This window comes from Lissotriton vulgaris, chromosome 6, assembly GCF_964263255.1.
Source record: "Lissotriton vulgaris chromosome 6, aLisVul1.2, whole genome shotgun sequence".
Classification (NCBI taxonomy): domain Eukaryota; kingdom Metazoa; phylum Chordata; class Amphibia; order Caudata; family Salamandridae; genus Lissotriton; species Lissotriton vulgaris.
The window spans coordinates 1626093416-1626110840 of record NC_141694.1 but is presented as its reverse complement, the minus strand read 5'-3'; the positions used below and the strand labels follow the sequence as shown (position 1 = coordinate 1626110840).

The window sequence follows — 17425 nt, the reverse complement described above, 5'->3', positions numbered from 1 at the left end:
AGCAACAGCGTCCGCACAGAGACCGACCAAATCATCGCAACGATAAACAGGCAGATGACCAGAACACTCGTCCTTCACAGCACGCTGAGGCTGAAGGACTAGAATCTGACTTGGAGCGGGACCCTCTTGACTCTGGACAGCCGGCTTCGATCTAGAGGTGAACTTTACAGGTGACACTTCATGCGAACTTCAGGGACCTGGAGTTGGTTAAGCTGAGTAGGGTGGGCATTAGCCGGTGCCTGTAGAGGACTCACCAACCCCACGAGCAAGTAAGATAGTAGGGAATGGGGAAAAGCACTCTGCCAAGTTGGGGAAGCGGGCGGGGAACGGTCCGTGGAGCAGGGGAGCAGGGAGGGGGGTAGGAGGGGGAGTTCGAATGTTAATGTTATTGTTTTTTGTCATCACTTCTACTCTATGGTACAATACACTGCCACAAACCACACAATTATGGTACACTGTCACATGGTGCCGCATCTGGGTTGATGTCGGCTACCGATCGCCTGCTACACTGATTATGCGAACCGATGGCCCAACAGTTAAACTCAGCGTCCGTTGAGGGCGCGCCTGCGACGGCTGATGTGCCTCCCCTACGTATGTTGACCTGGAATGTTCGGGGCCTGGGGGATAAAATTAAAAGAGGTCTAGTCTTGCAAGCGATTAAACGTCAGGGACCTGACCTAGTGCTGCTCCAAGAAACACACCTTGCAGGGTCCACAAGTAAAGCACTCAACAGACGTGGGTATGTCATGGCGGTACATTCAGAATTCACAACGGGATCCAGGGGCACTGGAATACTCATGAAAAAATCGTCACTCTTTCTTGTGGAGTGCCGCAAAATAGACGACCAAGGCCGCTTCGCGGCACTGCATGGACAGTGGGAAGGACGACCTTTAAATGTGGTCTCCGTGTATATCCCCCCGGCACTTCATTCAGCAGCACTGCCAGCTCTTGGTAAATTTCTCCTAGACCTCCCGGAGGGGGACACAATACTTGGGGGAGACTTTAACGCCATAATAGACCCTGCACTGGACACCTTGCCTGTGAGAAATCGCCCAAGTGGTTCTGCCGCGCTTCCTGGCTTTATAGAGGCGATGGGCCTTACAGATGTGTGGCGACAGTTGAACCCAGCGACCACCCACTACACATATTATTCTGCTGTTCATAATAGCCTTTCACGAATAGACTATTTTTTATTTTTGGGGGTGGGTCTGGGATCAATAGATAAAATGGATATCCTGCCAAGGGGTATATCTGACCACTCTCCGATATCTCTATCACTTACCACCAAAGAAAAGAAATGTGCGAGAACATACCCAATATATCCCAATTATTTGAAGATCCCTAAGATAAGGAAAAAACTTAAACGGGCGACCGTACAATACTTCACTGAAAACGAAGGGACCGTTTCCTTGCCCTCTGTCCTTTGGGAGGCTTATAAAACAGTCCTTAGGGGAGAGGCGATAGCAGCGATAACGGGTCACAAACGGGATTCTAGACGAGAACTCACGGAACTGGAACTCACACTTCACAACGCGAATGTTGCTCACATGTCGAATCCCACACCGGAAACGACACACTTATTACAGCTCCGCCAACAGCAATACCGAGATCATCTCAAAACAACCGTCCAAAGTCATCAGGCAAACACGTTACATAGAGTATATGATGTAGGAGACAAGGCCGGGAAAATGCTGGCGTGGCTGGACAAGAGAGGGGGTAGTAACAGAGGCATACAAAGACTCTACACGCGCGATGGTCAACTACAGACGCACCCTGAACAAATAGTACACACTCTGGCAAATCACTTCCGGGACATATACACCCCAGACCGTGACGTCACTGCACAGACGGCGATGATTTCCCTAGAGAATATTGTCATCCCTGCACTCGCACAAGAGGCACAGCAAGAATTAGACACTGATCTTTCAGAAGAGGAAATACAAATAGCGATCCAAAGTTTGCAGTCTGGTAAGGCGTTAGGCCCCAATGGCCTGCCTGTGGAATGGTATAAAGCAGTGGCCCCTATGCTTAGTAAACCATTGCTGAATATGTACACTGACAGCCTTGATAGGGCGACACTGCCGCTTGACCAGCGTACTGCCACCATAGTGGCTATACCTAAACCGGGTAAGCCACCGACTGCATGCACCTCCTACCGCCCCATTTCATTGCTTAATGTGGAGGCTAAAATCCTAGCTAAGATCCTGGCCAGCCGTCTGACACAACATCTTCACACACTAATACACCCTGACCAATCGGGCTTCATGCCCCACAGGAGCACGGCTATGAATCTAAGGAGGGTCCATGGGGTGATGGCGCGTGCGCACCTTCTTACTGAGCAAGCGGTGATCCTTTCCCTCGATGCCACAATGGCTTTCGACCTAGTGGAATGGGAATACCTATTCGCAGTGCTTACTCGTATGGGCTTTGGACCTAAATTTAGAGCATGGGTACGCCTGCTGTACACGTTACCGGTGGCGCAGGTGGTAGCAAATGGACATATTTCAACGTCGTTACCACTGAGGCGGGAGACTAGACAGGGATGCCCGTTGTCTCCTTTGCTCTTCGCCCTGGTGCTTGAACCATTGGCAATCCTGATTAGAACGACGCCGCTGTTTCGAGGTATCCAGTGGGAGGAGGGGTGGGAAGATAAGATTTCCCTGTATGCAGATGATATGCTCATCTACATGGTTGACCCTGACAGCGTAATCCCTGCCCTACTGCACCTCTGTAACACACACGGGGAGTCATCGGGTTATACCTTGAATTGGTCGAAATCTGTGGTGTATGTGCTCAGGGGTCCGGAGCCATTGTTGCGGGAGGACTGCCTCTTGGCCTTAACGACAACCTCCTTTAAATATTTGGGTATTTTCATTACGGGAAGCGCTGCTGACTTCTTTGATGCAAATTTAAAACCACCTCTAGAACGTCTGCGTGCTGACGTTAAACACTGGGCGACTTTGCCCCTGACCCTGCTGGGAAGGGCGGCTTTATACAAAATGATGGCGCTCCCCAGGTTTTTATATGTCTTGGAAAATACCCCTCATTTGGTTGCACCGCGCTATTTCAAGCAGATTGCGGCGCTGGTCTCCAGTTTACTCTGGAATAATGGCCCGGCACGTATCGCCCATGATAAACTGGTGAAGAGTTGGTACAAGGGAGGGATTGCACTACCCAATGTACAACTATATTACTGGGCGGCCCAACTTAAGATAATTAATCAATGGGTCCATACCCCACGTGAGGACCCGGGGTATAAAGCGATAAAGCGGACTGGTCTCAACTCGGAACAGACGGCATGCTATCAGTCTTATACAACAAATCCCAGGTTCGAAAACTGATTGGCCCGACGCAACACACAGCTACATTATGGCACAAAGCACAAGCACGATTGGGCTGGGCAGGAAAACTTACCAGACTGACACCACTGTGGGATACAAAATCATTGGGAAACCTTAGATCATGTAAAGGTTTTGCACAGTGGGACCGCATAGGTATCTCCACGATAGGGGACCTGTGGGAGAAAGGTACAGTGATTGCATTACCACAACTTCAACAGCAGTATGGGTTGGGCCCCAACGAGACGTTTAGATACGTACAGATACGCCACGCACTACTCCAGGCAATTCCAACAGGCACTGATATACCAGAGTCGTCGCCACTGGAAGATCGACTACTGACGGATTATATGCCTCAGAGTGCTACTTCTCTTACACATAAAAAGTTAGTCAATAATCTGGCGGACCACACTTTACACCTTCAGGAGAAATGGGTAAGGGACATAGGGGAGGTTGATGAAACAGAATGGAATGAGGCGCTTGCCTCACTGAGGGAAGTGGGCATATCGGCGAAATTCAGATTAGTACAACTCAAAATTCTGCACCGAGTCTACTACATGAGAACGTTACTGCACAGGATACAATGAACACCACACCCGTTTTGCCTCAGGGGGTGCGGGGAGGAAGGGAGCCTGTACCACACCCTGTGGGAATGCCCGCTGATACAAGAGTACTGGAAACAAATTATGCGTACTGTCTCTCAAGCAGTTAAGGTGTCTGTCCTGCCTGAACCTCGAAAGTGTTTGTTGAACATTTGGGACCCCAATGATTTGGACAGGTATGGACTGTTGTGGGTCACGCTAGCCATTACAGTAGCCAAGAGAGACATAGCACAAAAATGGGGTGTTCCAGAACTACCTACAGCAACTCGATGGGCCAAGAATATGGACTTGTTGATGGTGACGGAAAGGGCGGTGTATGTGCTCAGGGCGTGCCCCCGGAAATGGAACAAGATCTGGGCTCCCTGGAACATTTACAGAGGAGAAATTTGCGAACCTTTGCCAGAGGACGAGGATTTGGATTCTGAGGAGGAGGATGATTAGGAGGGTGGGTGTTTAGTTCTTCATGTACCGAGCTGTCACACGACTATGCTTGTTCAGGTACCGAATTGTGAATAACCTAAATGGCTGCTGGCTGTGGGGGTGTACAGGAGATACATGTTACACGATGACAAATACGTTGATTTTCTTGACCTTTTTCTTTTTTTTTTTTCTTATTCATATCTGTAAAAAGACTTACACACATGGCTGAACATGGAGTTATGTATAGAAGGGGATACTTTAGTTAGAACTGAGACGGATTAGTATCATTCCAAATACTGTACTGAGACCAATTGCTGCTATGACTCTATGTAACTATTGGAACTATATTCACTGCATGTTCGAACACGCATCACCATATTGTAATACCTGTCTACTGTGAAGTAAGAGCAATTTGCATCCTTCTGCGATATTATATATGTCACTGATATCTTCATGTTAATAAAGATTTTCCCAAAAAAAAGTCAGAGGACGCAAACATGAAAAAGACGCGTTTCGCCTATGGCTTAGTCTCGTATTTCATAAAAGCCGCCATTCAAACATTCTCTTTTAAACTATTGGTTGTTACACAAGTCACATGATGTTAATGTGTCAACAAAGTCAAGGAGGGACTTCGGCGTATCTCATTTGGCCGCCATCTTATCACTGTAAAAACCAGCCTGAACATAGCTTAACAGTTCAACAGATATACATTACTGATAATATTTCTAGTGATTATTAATTACTAGATAACATTAACAAGTGACAGTTATCATGCTGTGTATCGGCAAAGTTTATGCTGTAAAACTATAATTGATACAACATGAACATGGTTTGGGGGCAGTGTCACATTTTTTGCAAAAGAAACCGATGAAATTTGCTGAACATAATCAAATGTTGTTACAATTCACAGAATTTTGTTTAAAAAACAATTATTTTTTTTTGATAACAATTACTACCACCAGGTATCTGGCACGGCGATGGGCACCTGCTTTGCGCCCAGCTACGCGAACTTGTTCGTAGGCTGGTGGGAGGAGCAGGTGTCCAGGTCGCCAGGTGAGATGCAAATGAATACGGTCATTGCCTGGTATAGGTATATCGACAATTTGTGCATTGTGTGGGATGGATCAAGTGAGGAGGCATCCAATTTCATTAGATGCATGAATAAGAATGTGATCAATTTGGAATTCAGTGGTGACATCAGCACAGACACGGTTAACTATTTAGATCTTCAGATCAGGGTAGTAAATAATTCCATACATGTATCTGTCTTTCGCAAATTAATTTTGGAAAAGGTGATGGACAGAGTTTCTGAATGATGCAGAATACTCCTACCCAGTCAAGAGATCAGGCGTTGATCCATCACCGTTTTTTAGCTCACTGCACCATCCCAGCTCAGAACCTGGCTATATGCAAATTAGTGTGTTCCTGTCCCAGTGCATGATGGGAACAGGGCAAACCAAACTACCAAGCCAATTCTTATCCTGGGAAGGAGACAAGCTTCCGGGGACCGGTTTCTGGCATTTCAGCCGTCGTCGGCCCGGCTTGCTTGAATCCTGATGGTGCAATGAGCTAGGGACTCACGTCTGAGTATACCCTCCCACACTAGTGTGGATAAAATCAATTTTGGAAAAGGTGATGGAAATGCCAGAAACCGGTCCCCGGTAGCTTGTCTCCTTTCTGGTGAAGAATTGGCTTGGTAGTTGGTCTGCCCTGTTCCCATCATGCACTGTGACAGGAACAGACTAATTTGCATGTAGCCAGGTTCCGAGCTGGGATGGTGCAGTGAGCTAAAAAATGGTGATGGATCAAGCCCTGATCTCTTGACTGGGTAGGAGTATTCTGCATCATTCAGAAACTCTGTCCATCACCTTTTCCAAAATTGATTTTATCCACACTAAGTGTGGGAGGGTATACTCAGACGTGAGTCCCTAGCTCATTGCACCATCAGGATTCATGCAAGCCGGGCCGATGACGGCTGAAATGCCAGAAACCGGTCCCCGGTAGCTTGTCTCCTTTATGGTGAAGAATTGGCTTGGTAGTTTGGTCTGCCCTGTTCCCATCATGCACTGGGACAGGAACAAACTAATTTGCATGTAGCCAGGTTCTGAGCTGGGATGGTGCAGTGAGCTAAAAAATGGTGATGGATCAAGCCCTGATCTCTTGACTGGGTAGGAGTATTCTGCATCATTCAGAAACTCTGTCCATCACCTTTTCCAAAATTAAATCTCTCTTTCGCAAACCCACAGCGGGTAACTTAACCCTCCACGCCTCTAGTAATCATCCACCAGGTCTGGTGAGGAACATCCCGTATGGGGAATTGCTCAGAATGAAGCGGAACAGCACAACGGAGGAGGATTTTGAGAGGGCTGCTAGCGAAAGTATTGATAGATTCCTCAAAAGAGGTTATAATGAGAAATTTCTATCAGATACTCTGAACAGAGTGAGAAAATTAGCTAGGAAAAATATCCTGACTAATCAGAAAAAACAAGAAAAGGCTAAGGAGAGTAACAACAGTTTCAGAATGATTACTACCTTTTCTGACAATGCCAATGATTTAAGAACTATACTGAAGCGCAATTGGCATATCCTAAAGACTGACAGTGTGATTGGAGGCGATATTCCACCTGCTCCTCTCATCACTTTCAGGAGGGCACGGTCAATAAAAGATGAATTGGTGCAGAGCCATTTGCATGCAGAGAGTAAGAAATCTGGGACCCTAAGGGAGCTTAGGGGATTTTATCCCTGCAGCAAATGTAAGACTTGTATAAACAGCAAAAGAACATTGACTTACCAAGTAGCTGGACTATCTAGACCGAGACCCATTTCTAAATATCTCACATGTCAGACCAATTATGTGGTGTATTGTCTACAGTGCCCGTGTGGCCTCTGCTATATAGGCAGTACAATCAACTCTGTGAAACTGAGAATATTAGAGCACATGAGGGCAATTGCTAAAGGTGATGTAAATTACCCGGTAGCGAGACATTTTGTTGAGAAGCATAACAGCAACAGGGATCTGTTGCGTATTTTGGTCTAGATCATGTACCAGCACAAGTCAGAGGTGGAGATAGAGTCAGGAAGCTCAGAAGACTGGAATCTAGGTATATAATTGATTTGGGAACAAAAACTCCGAATGGACTCAACATGTGTGAGGAGATGTTGGTCCATTTAGGAGATTAAGAAACAGAATCTCTGCGCTGCATGTTTTTAAACTATTATTGTCATATGAATTGTAGAAGTACTGTTGTCTCAAATAGGAGGGCTAAGCCGATACACGGCTGAGTTATAGTTTTACAGCATAAACTCTGCCGATACACGGCATGATAACTGTCACTTGCTAATGTTATCTAGTAATTAATAATCACTAGAAATAATATCAGTAATGTATATCTGTTGAACTGTTAAGCTATGTTCAGGCTGTTTTTTTACAGTGATAAGATGGTGGCCAAATAAGATACGCCGAAGTCCCTCCTTGACTTTGTTGACACATTAACATCATGTGACTTGTGTAACAACCAATAGTTTAAAAGAGAATGTTTCAATGGCGGCTTTTATGAAATACGAGACTAAGCCATAGGCGAAATGCGTCTTTTTCATGTTTGCGTCCACGGAATAAACCCTATTTGCAGTAAGCCCTGTGAGTGCCTTTTCCTGTTTCCAAACGGTGACAAACGAGCGTGATATATATATATGTCCCACAAGGACCCCAAGGCAAAGTGATGTCACTGACCATGTCATGAATGATGTAATATGTGACATCATCAGCAGTGGATTGCGGGTGCACGAAATATAGTTAGTCCAACTAACTATAAAGGAGCAATTTCAATGGTTTTGTATGAGTGAAATGTCCAGCTAACTATAACACCCCTAAAACTTATAGTTTATTGAGTGAATTTCAATTGTTTTTTAAATGCTAATTCCTAACTATATAAGGCCTGAAACCTATGGTTTTTTCATTGAATATATATATATATAAAACCCAGTGGAAGTCACCACTGAGTTGTTGTAGATGTAGTTATAGTTAGGTCAGCTGTTCCATCTAAAAAGTTTTTTAGTGTTGAAAATAATGTTGGTCCATTTGAGAAATGTCCATGAATCTTTCCAAAAAGGTACTACTTTTTAGCTAGTATGTGCATGGAAAGTTTTGTGGTGATTTGTCAAGCGGTGGCTGAGAAAAAAGGGGGTCCTATCCAAAAATGCATTTTTCATAGACTTCTTTAAGAATGGAAGAAGCAAAAACTGCTGAACGGAATTACACCAAATTTAACAGTAACCTAGATCTCATCTAGCAGATTGTACTTTCTGTGATTTAGTGTAAATCTGTTTAGTAGTTTTTGAAAACTTAATGTTAAAATAAATATAGATATCTGGATGGTTAGGTCCGAGAGAGCCTCGAGAGAGACTCTTGCAGTAGCGCCAATTCAAAAACAGAGCGTTCTGATTGGCTCAGAGAGCGCTATTTTCCTTAGGTCATCTCGCTCCCACAGGAGTCAGTTTCCTACTGCAGCGAGTGCTCTCATTGGCTGCCAACAACATAAGAAAACTGTTTTGACAGCCATACTCAGTTCCCTGTCCTGAAATGTAAAATGAAAAAATATATAAGGGGGTAGGGACCCTGTGGGACCATGCAGGAAAAAAACTAAAAATCAGCAACATTTGCACCATGGCGCAAGGATGGCTACGTTGCAGACAGAACTGTTTTTCTGCAGGAAGGGACAGCGTTTTGCACGAAAACACTCCTCTGAGGCTTTCTCCTCTTTCTATGTATGCTGCAGAAAGAGGAAAAAGAAGGGGAAATAAACATATTTTTTCTTGTTATGCCACCCCTGTGAAGGCGTACCATTTTGATGCATACCCAGGTTTACTTTGTTAGTAAATCTGGAAATGTGCCATGAACCATGGGTGGATGCGTGGGAACACCCATTCTCCTTCTCCATCCATGGAATGCTTTCCCAGGGCAGAGTGATGTAAGGCAGAGACTTGCGTTACTCCAGACTTACTGTGCTACGCAAGTGGAAATATTTCCTCTCCAGACAGCTTCATTCAATAAATCATTTCAGGCAGACATGTGAAAGACAATAGAGGTTTACTAAATAAAACCTGCTGTCAGCAGGCAAGGCACTGCCTGACCTGAATAATTTCTCTAAGGGCAGGATATTTCCACCAGTGTCAAACCAATGAAAAGAACAAATTCTGCTAAAAGCGAACAGCAAAGATGCAAAAAGCTATTTCTGAATATTAAGGCTGGCAGTACAACCAATCACAAAGTCAGCAAGTCTCCTTCTCACATACCAGCTCATGTTACATAATACCTCCATTAGGTTTTAGCATATTTTAATACTGCTTTGAGGCATAAGTAAAGCCAAAGTCCCAAACAAGTGAGAAGGCTGTCAGATAATATCTCCAACTTTCAGGTAGCATGGCGTTCAGGTGTTACAATACCTTACCTCAAGACAACTGCTATCCTAGTGTAGTTACATATTACATAGTAGATATAGATAGCAGCAATAAAACGTGTCCATACGTAGGAGTGTTGACTTTTTGTGCCTGCGGGCAGCAGAAGCTAATCACTGGGCGAAAACGCTATTTTGAGGACTCTTTTCCATGCCCACACTCACAGGCAGCTGGCCAATAAATGCTGCAATATTGCCAACTGGGCCATCTTGTCCCAAACTGTCAATCACAGGATGACTGAAAGTGTGAGCGCCATTTTGAATGCCTACCTTGCATTTAATCAGAATGATCTAACCACAGAGTCCTATTCTGATGGGTTAATGGAAGGCTAGTATAATACAATGAGCAGCCCACGAATCTCCAGACTGTTTTTATTCCTGAGCCCCAGGAGTGGCTTGGTTTTCTCATGCTCAGATGCAAAATGTGACTGTTGGAACTGGGGTCACCAGTCCCCGAGGGTAGCATGGCACGAGCGGGTAGGCATCCGAAAGCACATGTGTTAAGCGATCATGCAGCACACACTCACACTGAGACAGAAACCTGGGCACGCAATAAATGACTCCACTCCAGAGCTTGTATAAAAACAAGTGATTTGTATTAAGATAAATAATCAGATAGATAGATAGAGCAGGATCAGGGAAATCATAAATTCATTTAGAATACATGTGTCTCAAAACTTGCAATCAATATTGAATGAATAAATATCCGATCTGCAATAAATATTAAATATTGGATCAATAAATATTAGTTAGATAAATACATTTTTAGTAAAACACAGGCCTGTCCTTCGCCTTGCTTCTTGACAGCACCTGTAAAAATACATTAAAGAAACAACCAAATGACATTGCATTTGTTCCTGCGGGTATTTCACCCATGTTTCACCAACCATAAATAGGTGAATAAATAACTGTAGGTTTCAGTAAATATATGCAGCACTAAAGAGGCGAAAACATTTCACTAAGAATAAATATTCCATATAGCAAGGATGGGCATCCCTTTTGGAGAACTTCTCATTGGGCCCAGATAACCCTTGCATTAGCCAGCACTAACTAGGGGAAACATTGCAAAATAAATAAATATCCCCTTGTGCAGGTTTAACTGTTGCCTTAATCAGGAATAACCCTTCTAGGTAACACTCCTAGTAAGAATAAGCATTAGGCAGTTCAACAGTTTACGTAACCTTTTCATTGTAAATATGCCCATTTCAGAAACCCTGGATAGGCATTGCGTTAGCCATTCCTTCAGCCGGATTAACCCCTTCCATGCTGGTGACGAACCCCAGCCGTCACGCTCTGCGGCGCTCGTGTGCTGATGACGGCTGGGGTTCGTCACGGCTCCGCCCTGTTCTTTTGTTTACCGCACAGCGGCGGAAACGGCCCAGCATGGAAGGGGTTAACACCTTTAGTGAAGTAGGGGTAAACGTTTCAACATGAATATCTATCTCCTTAAAAGCTTCCCATCAGTACATTTCAGTAATCTTGTCTGGAAAGAAATAATGTTTCCTTATACAGCAGTAAACAAGCAAATGAGTAACGGTAGGCTTTCACTAAATATGGCACTCAGTGGGAGAAATCATTTCATAAGAATAAACATCCCTTAGGGCAAAATTAACCATTTTTAACAGGCAAGCCTGAGCTTAGAAGACTTGGTTTATGCATGTAAAGCCTTTTAGTAAATGAAAACATTTCTTTAAAGCAAGGAGCATCTCACTCCATAACTGTGGGCATGTGCTCCACCTTTCAACCAACATGAATAAATATTTCATTATCCAGCAGTCACAGTTCATTATGCAGCTGTTAGCGTTTCCACCCCCAGGCCAGAATCAACATTCTAATTCCTACATTAAGCAGGCATAAACCTTTCAGCACCCAAGAGTAATCCTGTAAATAAGTAGAGGTTATAACACTGGGGCAGGGGTGTAATAAAACTTCTATAGTTCAGAATAATCCTGGTTCCAAGCAGGAATAACCACTTCAAAACTCTTCCCCAATCATAGGTAACATCCCCCTAATCAGGAGTAAACATTACAGGGAAGGAATCAGGCATAGGCATTTCATTAAGTAATTTTTATAAATAGAACATTACTCATTGCTAGAGAGCAACATCTCATTAAGCAAGCACAGGCCTTGCTTTAGACTAGTAAAACATTTCTGTTAATTAAGGAGAACATTTCAATAAGCAATTCAGTAAAGCATTCTCAATGAGCATTTTACTATGCCTTGGACTCCCCTATGCAGGGCTAAGCCATCGCAGGTGAACTCAGTATGTCTTTAGGCCTACGCCGGAACCAGGGCCCAAACAGTTAATGAATGGCAAGCCTGTCCTCAGGCATAAACAGTAACTTAATGGCCTCCACGTCACTAGAGGCACATAGGGGCCAACAGGTGTGCACCTAAGGTCATAAATACAGCGTTTCTCTGGGGCCTACAAGAGAGCGCTTGGAGGCACAATTACAGCGCTTCTATGGGACATTCAAGAAAGCGCTTGGAGTGAAATTACAGCGCTTCCCTGGGCACTACCTCAGTTCCTCACATGACAGTACTTGGCCACAGGCAATGCTGGGGACAGCGCTTCAGCAGGCAATCAGGTTTAGATAATAGCACCCTGCAGGTACAGCACTTCACAAGGCAGCAACCCCCTTCAGTACCTCAGCGCTCTTCACAGGGACAGCAAGGGAGCGTTGGGGGAGCAGGGAGTCAGCGCTTCAGAAGGCAGCAACTTCTAGAGCCACAGAAGTTCTTGGTGACACAGCGCTTCAGGGGGATAGCGCTTTTCAGGATTCACAGCGCTACGATGTAGCAGGCAATTCACAGCAGAGGTAGCGCTCGGCAGACAGTTCATTCCAGGTAGCGCTGCTGAAGGGCACCACAGAATATAGCGCTTCAGGCAGGAATCACGCCCAGGATTCTAGCGCTTCACAGACAGCAGGGTGCAGGGCTATAGCGCTTTGGCCCACACGAGGTGGGGGGCAAGACCAGCAGGTCTAATAACATTCAGTTCAGGGTGCTGCAGTTCAGGCAAATATAGCGCTTCGGAAGGCAGCAACCCCCTCCATTACTTCAGCGCTCTTCACAGGGTCAGCAAGGGCAGCGCTAGATATACAGGACAGGTGACACCCCAGTAGCAGGTTAGCAAGGGAGACCCCAGGTGACATCAGGAAACGCAGGGTCAGTACCGCGCCAATACCTGTTTGCTTCTTCAAAAGTCCTGTGATGATTTAATTTCTTCTTAGCGCTTTAGGTTTCTTGCGCCCTTGTAAATAGAGGCTTAGTTTCTTCTTGGCGTGATGTTTCTTGCGCCTTTGTAAATAGAAGCTTAGTTTCTTGTTGGCGTAATGTTTCTTGCGCCCTTTGGTTTCTTGTTTCCGTGAAGGGGGTTAAGTTGGTGGCTGGTGTTAGATCTCCTCAGCCAATCCCCTCAAGTGGTCCCTGGGGGTTCCCTGCCGCGGGGCTAGGTCAGAGGGGGGGGGGGGTACAGGATACCTCAACACTTGAAAGGCAGCTCCTAGGCCCTGTCTCTTCCAGTATCATAAGTCCCTGTCCTGACCCTCACTGCCTATCCTCCTGCGTAGGTTCTTCCCCAGGTCTTCCCCTCAGTCACTCTGACAGGAAAGTTTACCTTCCTTTCCTTATACAGTGCCAGTTGACAGTTGGCAGTGGCAGTTGGTGTCACCTCACCTGTTCCAGAAGGTTCCAGGGGGTTCTAGGAGGTTCCACCATTCTACCTGTGGGCAGGCTGGCAGGCTAAGTTGATACATTGTTTGGAGGGTTCCAGCCAGGCCATAGCCACTAGAATGCGCCCACTAAACCCCGCTGCAGCAGCAGTGGTCAGTGGCAGCCATGTTAGGGGTATAAGACACCTGCATCTTAACATCAGTTTCACAGTACACAGGGCTTTCCTCACTACACAAGGCCTATACATTGTTGTTACCATGAGGGCATTCTGATTTAAAAGGGAAATAAAAGGCGAAAAATTTTGGGGAAAGGGCCAAGTCTGACAGTGACCTTTTGTCTCAAGGCTCTGCAGTGCAGACTTTCAGGGGCGTCATTAACACCCCACTTTCGCAGCTTGAGCGGGTGCGGTTGCCACTGCTCAGTTCTGTGTAAAATGAAACATTTAAGTAGTTGTTAGAAGATCCTGGTCTCCATGAAGCTCATAAATATGACCTCTTGCAGTAGAAGGTTGAGAAGGAGCGTTGGTTAGAAGGGGAGGTGGTGAGAAGGATGGAGGATGGATGGATGAATGAATTAAGGGATGGACAGAGAGGATGGATGGATGGATGATTGGGAGAAAGATGGAGAGAAAAGACATGATGAAAGGAAGAAAAGAAGGAAGGTAAGATGTATGAATGGATAGAGAGAAAGATGTATAACAAGAAGGAAGTATGGATAGTGGATGAATAGGACACAAAGTAAAAAAACAAAGAAGGATGGGGAGCAATCTCTAAAACAATTGCTGATTTGCTTGCCTCAACCGCTCGCTCAGAGCTATTTGGGACATGGATCAAAAGGGAGGGTATTTTATTTTTCTGGCTTCTCCCTTTCAGACTTTGATATGTTTTTTAATACAACGCCACAGACTTACTAAATCAATATAATAGATTGTGCCCTATTTACTTTTTGGCAAAAATGTTTGCCCCGAACTCGTTGTTCACTTGGTGCCATTTGGGCAAATGCACACCAGTCTGCACGCATTCTTTGATTAATGGAGAAAGTATGGACCATCTATGAAACAAAATGGTGTGCATCCCAACCCTCAGAATTGTTCATGTATGAAAAATGTTTGCCCACCTCAGCCATGTGTCATAACTGAAATGTATATCCGCCCAACCAGCTAACTCTGCAGTATTTATTGGTCCTGTATAGTAAATGTGCTGAAAATAATGATTACTGCGATAACATGCTTGGTGGTTTGTTAGTCAACATCTCACTTTTTTCAGGCATTCAAGAAAAATTGGAACATTTCCAATACCTGAACATAAAGACGGTTTGGATCGCCCCTTTTTATCAATCTTCTATTAAAGATTTCCGGTATGCAGTGGATGACTTCAGGGCGATTGATCCAACTTTTGGAACCATGAAAGATTTTGACAACTTGATTGCTGCCATGCACGATAAAGGTATGGTTGAACAGAATTAGGAACACACCAATCACTTTCCAGAAGCAGTCAAAAAGGATATGTGATGTCGCTCATCTGTCAATGCCCTTTTAAACATGAATGTTTCCTTGCCACAATACAGTCTCATCATTCTCTTTTATTTGCAGGGTTGAAGTTGGTGATGGATTTGATACCAAATCACACAAGCGATAAACACAACTGGTTTCAACTAAGTAGGAATCGGACAGGAAAATACACAGATTATTACATCTGGCACAACTGCACTGCTGGGGGAACTGAAGCCACACCTCCTAATAACTGGGTAAATATATCATTCACTTGAATAATTGAAGTCATCAATAGCTTCCCCAAATTGCACATTTGAAAGAAGATTATATAATGTCATAATTATACAGGGCAAGCATGTTTGGGGTTGTATAATATCCTCTATCTTTCACCTGCCCTTTTTTTGCAATTTTAAATGCTTTCACGAGCCATTGGTTGTGAATATTCATTTTAACATAGTAACAGGCCACAGCATCTAAGAGAGAGAAAAAAGTTAAAGTTCATAGGGAACCCCATGATTTTAGATGTGCAGCATGTAGAAGAGATAGGCTTCGATCAAATCATTTTAGAATGGCTGACATGTGGCCTGCAGCGCCAAAGTATCTACAACTGAAAATTACGTGAAAGAAAACGCCTTTCTCAAGCTGGTAAAGAGTACAAACAAACGTATGTCGGATGAAATCAATATCTTTCAAATTCTAAAAAGTTGTTGAATTTGCTTACATAATTTCTGGTTCTAGCATGACTATGAGCAAATTCTGTGAAACCTTGCAAATTATAAACAAAGCAATAGACACACAAAAAATATTGTAAACTACGTATTTCTAATTTTTGCATTTTCAAAATAGCTTTGCCTATCTCAAATTTCTATTACTAATGGGGTGCCCAATTCTACCTACTAATATGGTACAGTCATTGGTATCCTACAGCACATATTAGCTCCAAAAATATCCCGGGACATTCAGAGCATTCCTGAAGATGCCTAATCAGTGCAGCAAATAGGATTTCCGTCTAGGCAAGACTAATGCCTGTTGGGAGCTAAGCACAAATTGTGTTGCCTCCTATGGGAAAGTACTACCAGGTACTTGCCCATGGAAACTACAGTGACAGCAGTAATAATGACTACAATATTTTGTTTGCATGTGTTACTCCCCATTCAAAGCTTCTATCTGCAAAAACTGGCAGAAAAAACAGTGGGAGTACCCAGTATAAATGCTTTTCACAAGGGGGTGTTTTGGTGCCCCTGTTATGGGTCGCTACAATACAGATATCCTGTAATTTGAACAAAAGACATTTTCTATCTGTGCTAACAAAGTTGTTTTGTAATTCCTGCGACCAGGTCAGTTTTTATGGTAACTCCTCATGGCAGTATGATGACGCAAGAAAACAATGCTATTTCCACCAGTTTCTCAAAGAACAGCCAGACTTAAATATCCGCAACCCTGATGTGCAAGCAGAAATTAAAGTAAGTCTTTTTTCACAGTTCTTTTAGAATGTGTTTTATGGCGTGAACCCCTGTCCTTTATGTACAGTGTTTGTAGCATTCCATACATTCATATAAATTTACAAAGTATAATGGAGTTTGAAATTGAGTTTTCACTGGAACGTAGCCAATATTATTCAATTTTAAAATATAACGGTGTATTTTTAGCAACAACTATCTGTAGCAAATGCAGAGTTGAGGTGATAAAGATATGAGGTTAATGGTTTCTAAAGACAATTCAGAACAATTTTTCTTGTAAGGGACTGCCCAGAGACGTCCCCTTTCTTGTACTTTTTAGTTCAAATGTGAGATCCTGTGTAGAGCTACCTTCTTTTTTTTGTAGTGAAACAGTTTGTTTACAATGCTCATTCCTATTTGGCTAAAGAGCCTGCTCCGAGAACTGGTATTGAAAATGCTTTTTAAAGGGCCTGTCCAGTAGAGCACTGTCCATTTAAGTGTTGTTTGTTGTTTTGAATTTTGTCCATTGAAGGGCTGTTGATTTCAGTTTCTTTAAACTGGGTATCCTGTTCTTTTTTTTTTAACCATTACATGTTTTTTTAACAGGCGGGCAGGCGCGTTTCGATTTATTTTTCATTGAAAGGCAGGGCCAACAATAATTTGCTAGCTGTACTATTCTTTAAACGGCCGGTCCAATGAAGTGCCTTCAATTCCTTTAAAGGTCTCGCCTAGCGTTGCAGCGCATGCGCTGAAACACTAGGCGAGACATATAGACATATGCAGCCTGATTCATGAAAACCGAAATCTGCGATTTTCAAATTGCGATTAACAGCGAATCGCAATTTAGAAATCGCAGATCGGTATTCATGAAATTTACCGAGAAAAAAATGCGATTCGCACGCGGCCGCAAAAAGCGATTGCGAGTTACGGGAATCGCAGAATAATTGCTATTTTCAGCAACATCCGTGTTGGATTTGCGATATCGCAAATAGCGATATCGCTAATT

General features: G+C 43.9%; 1 protein-coding gene across 1 annotated transcript in view; it reads left to right on the top strand.

The window, feature by feature from the left end:
- Positions 1 to 17425, top strand: part of SLC3A1 (solute carrier family 3 member 1) — a 118687-nt gene that overhangs the window by 39098 nt on the left and 62164 nt on the right. The window contains exons 2-4 of the mRNA XM_086927793.1: positions 14754 to 14933; positions 15080 to 15234; positions 16318 to 16443. Of these exons, the coding sequence (XP_086783919.1) occupies positions 14754 to 14933; positions 15080 to 15234; positions 16318 to 16443 (461 nt within the window). The remainder of the gene's footprint in view (positions 1 to 14753; positions 14934 to 15079; positions 15235 to 16317; positions 16444 to 17425) is intronic.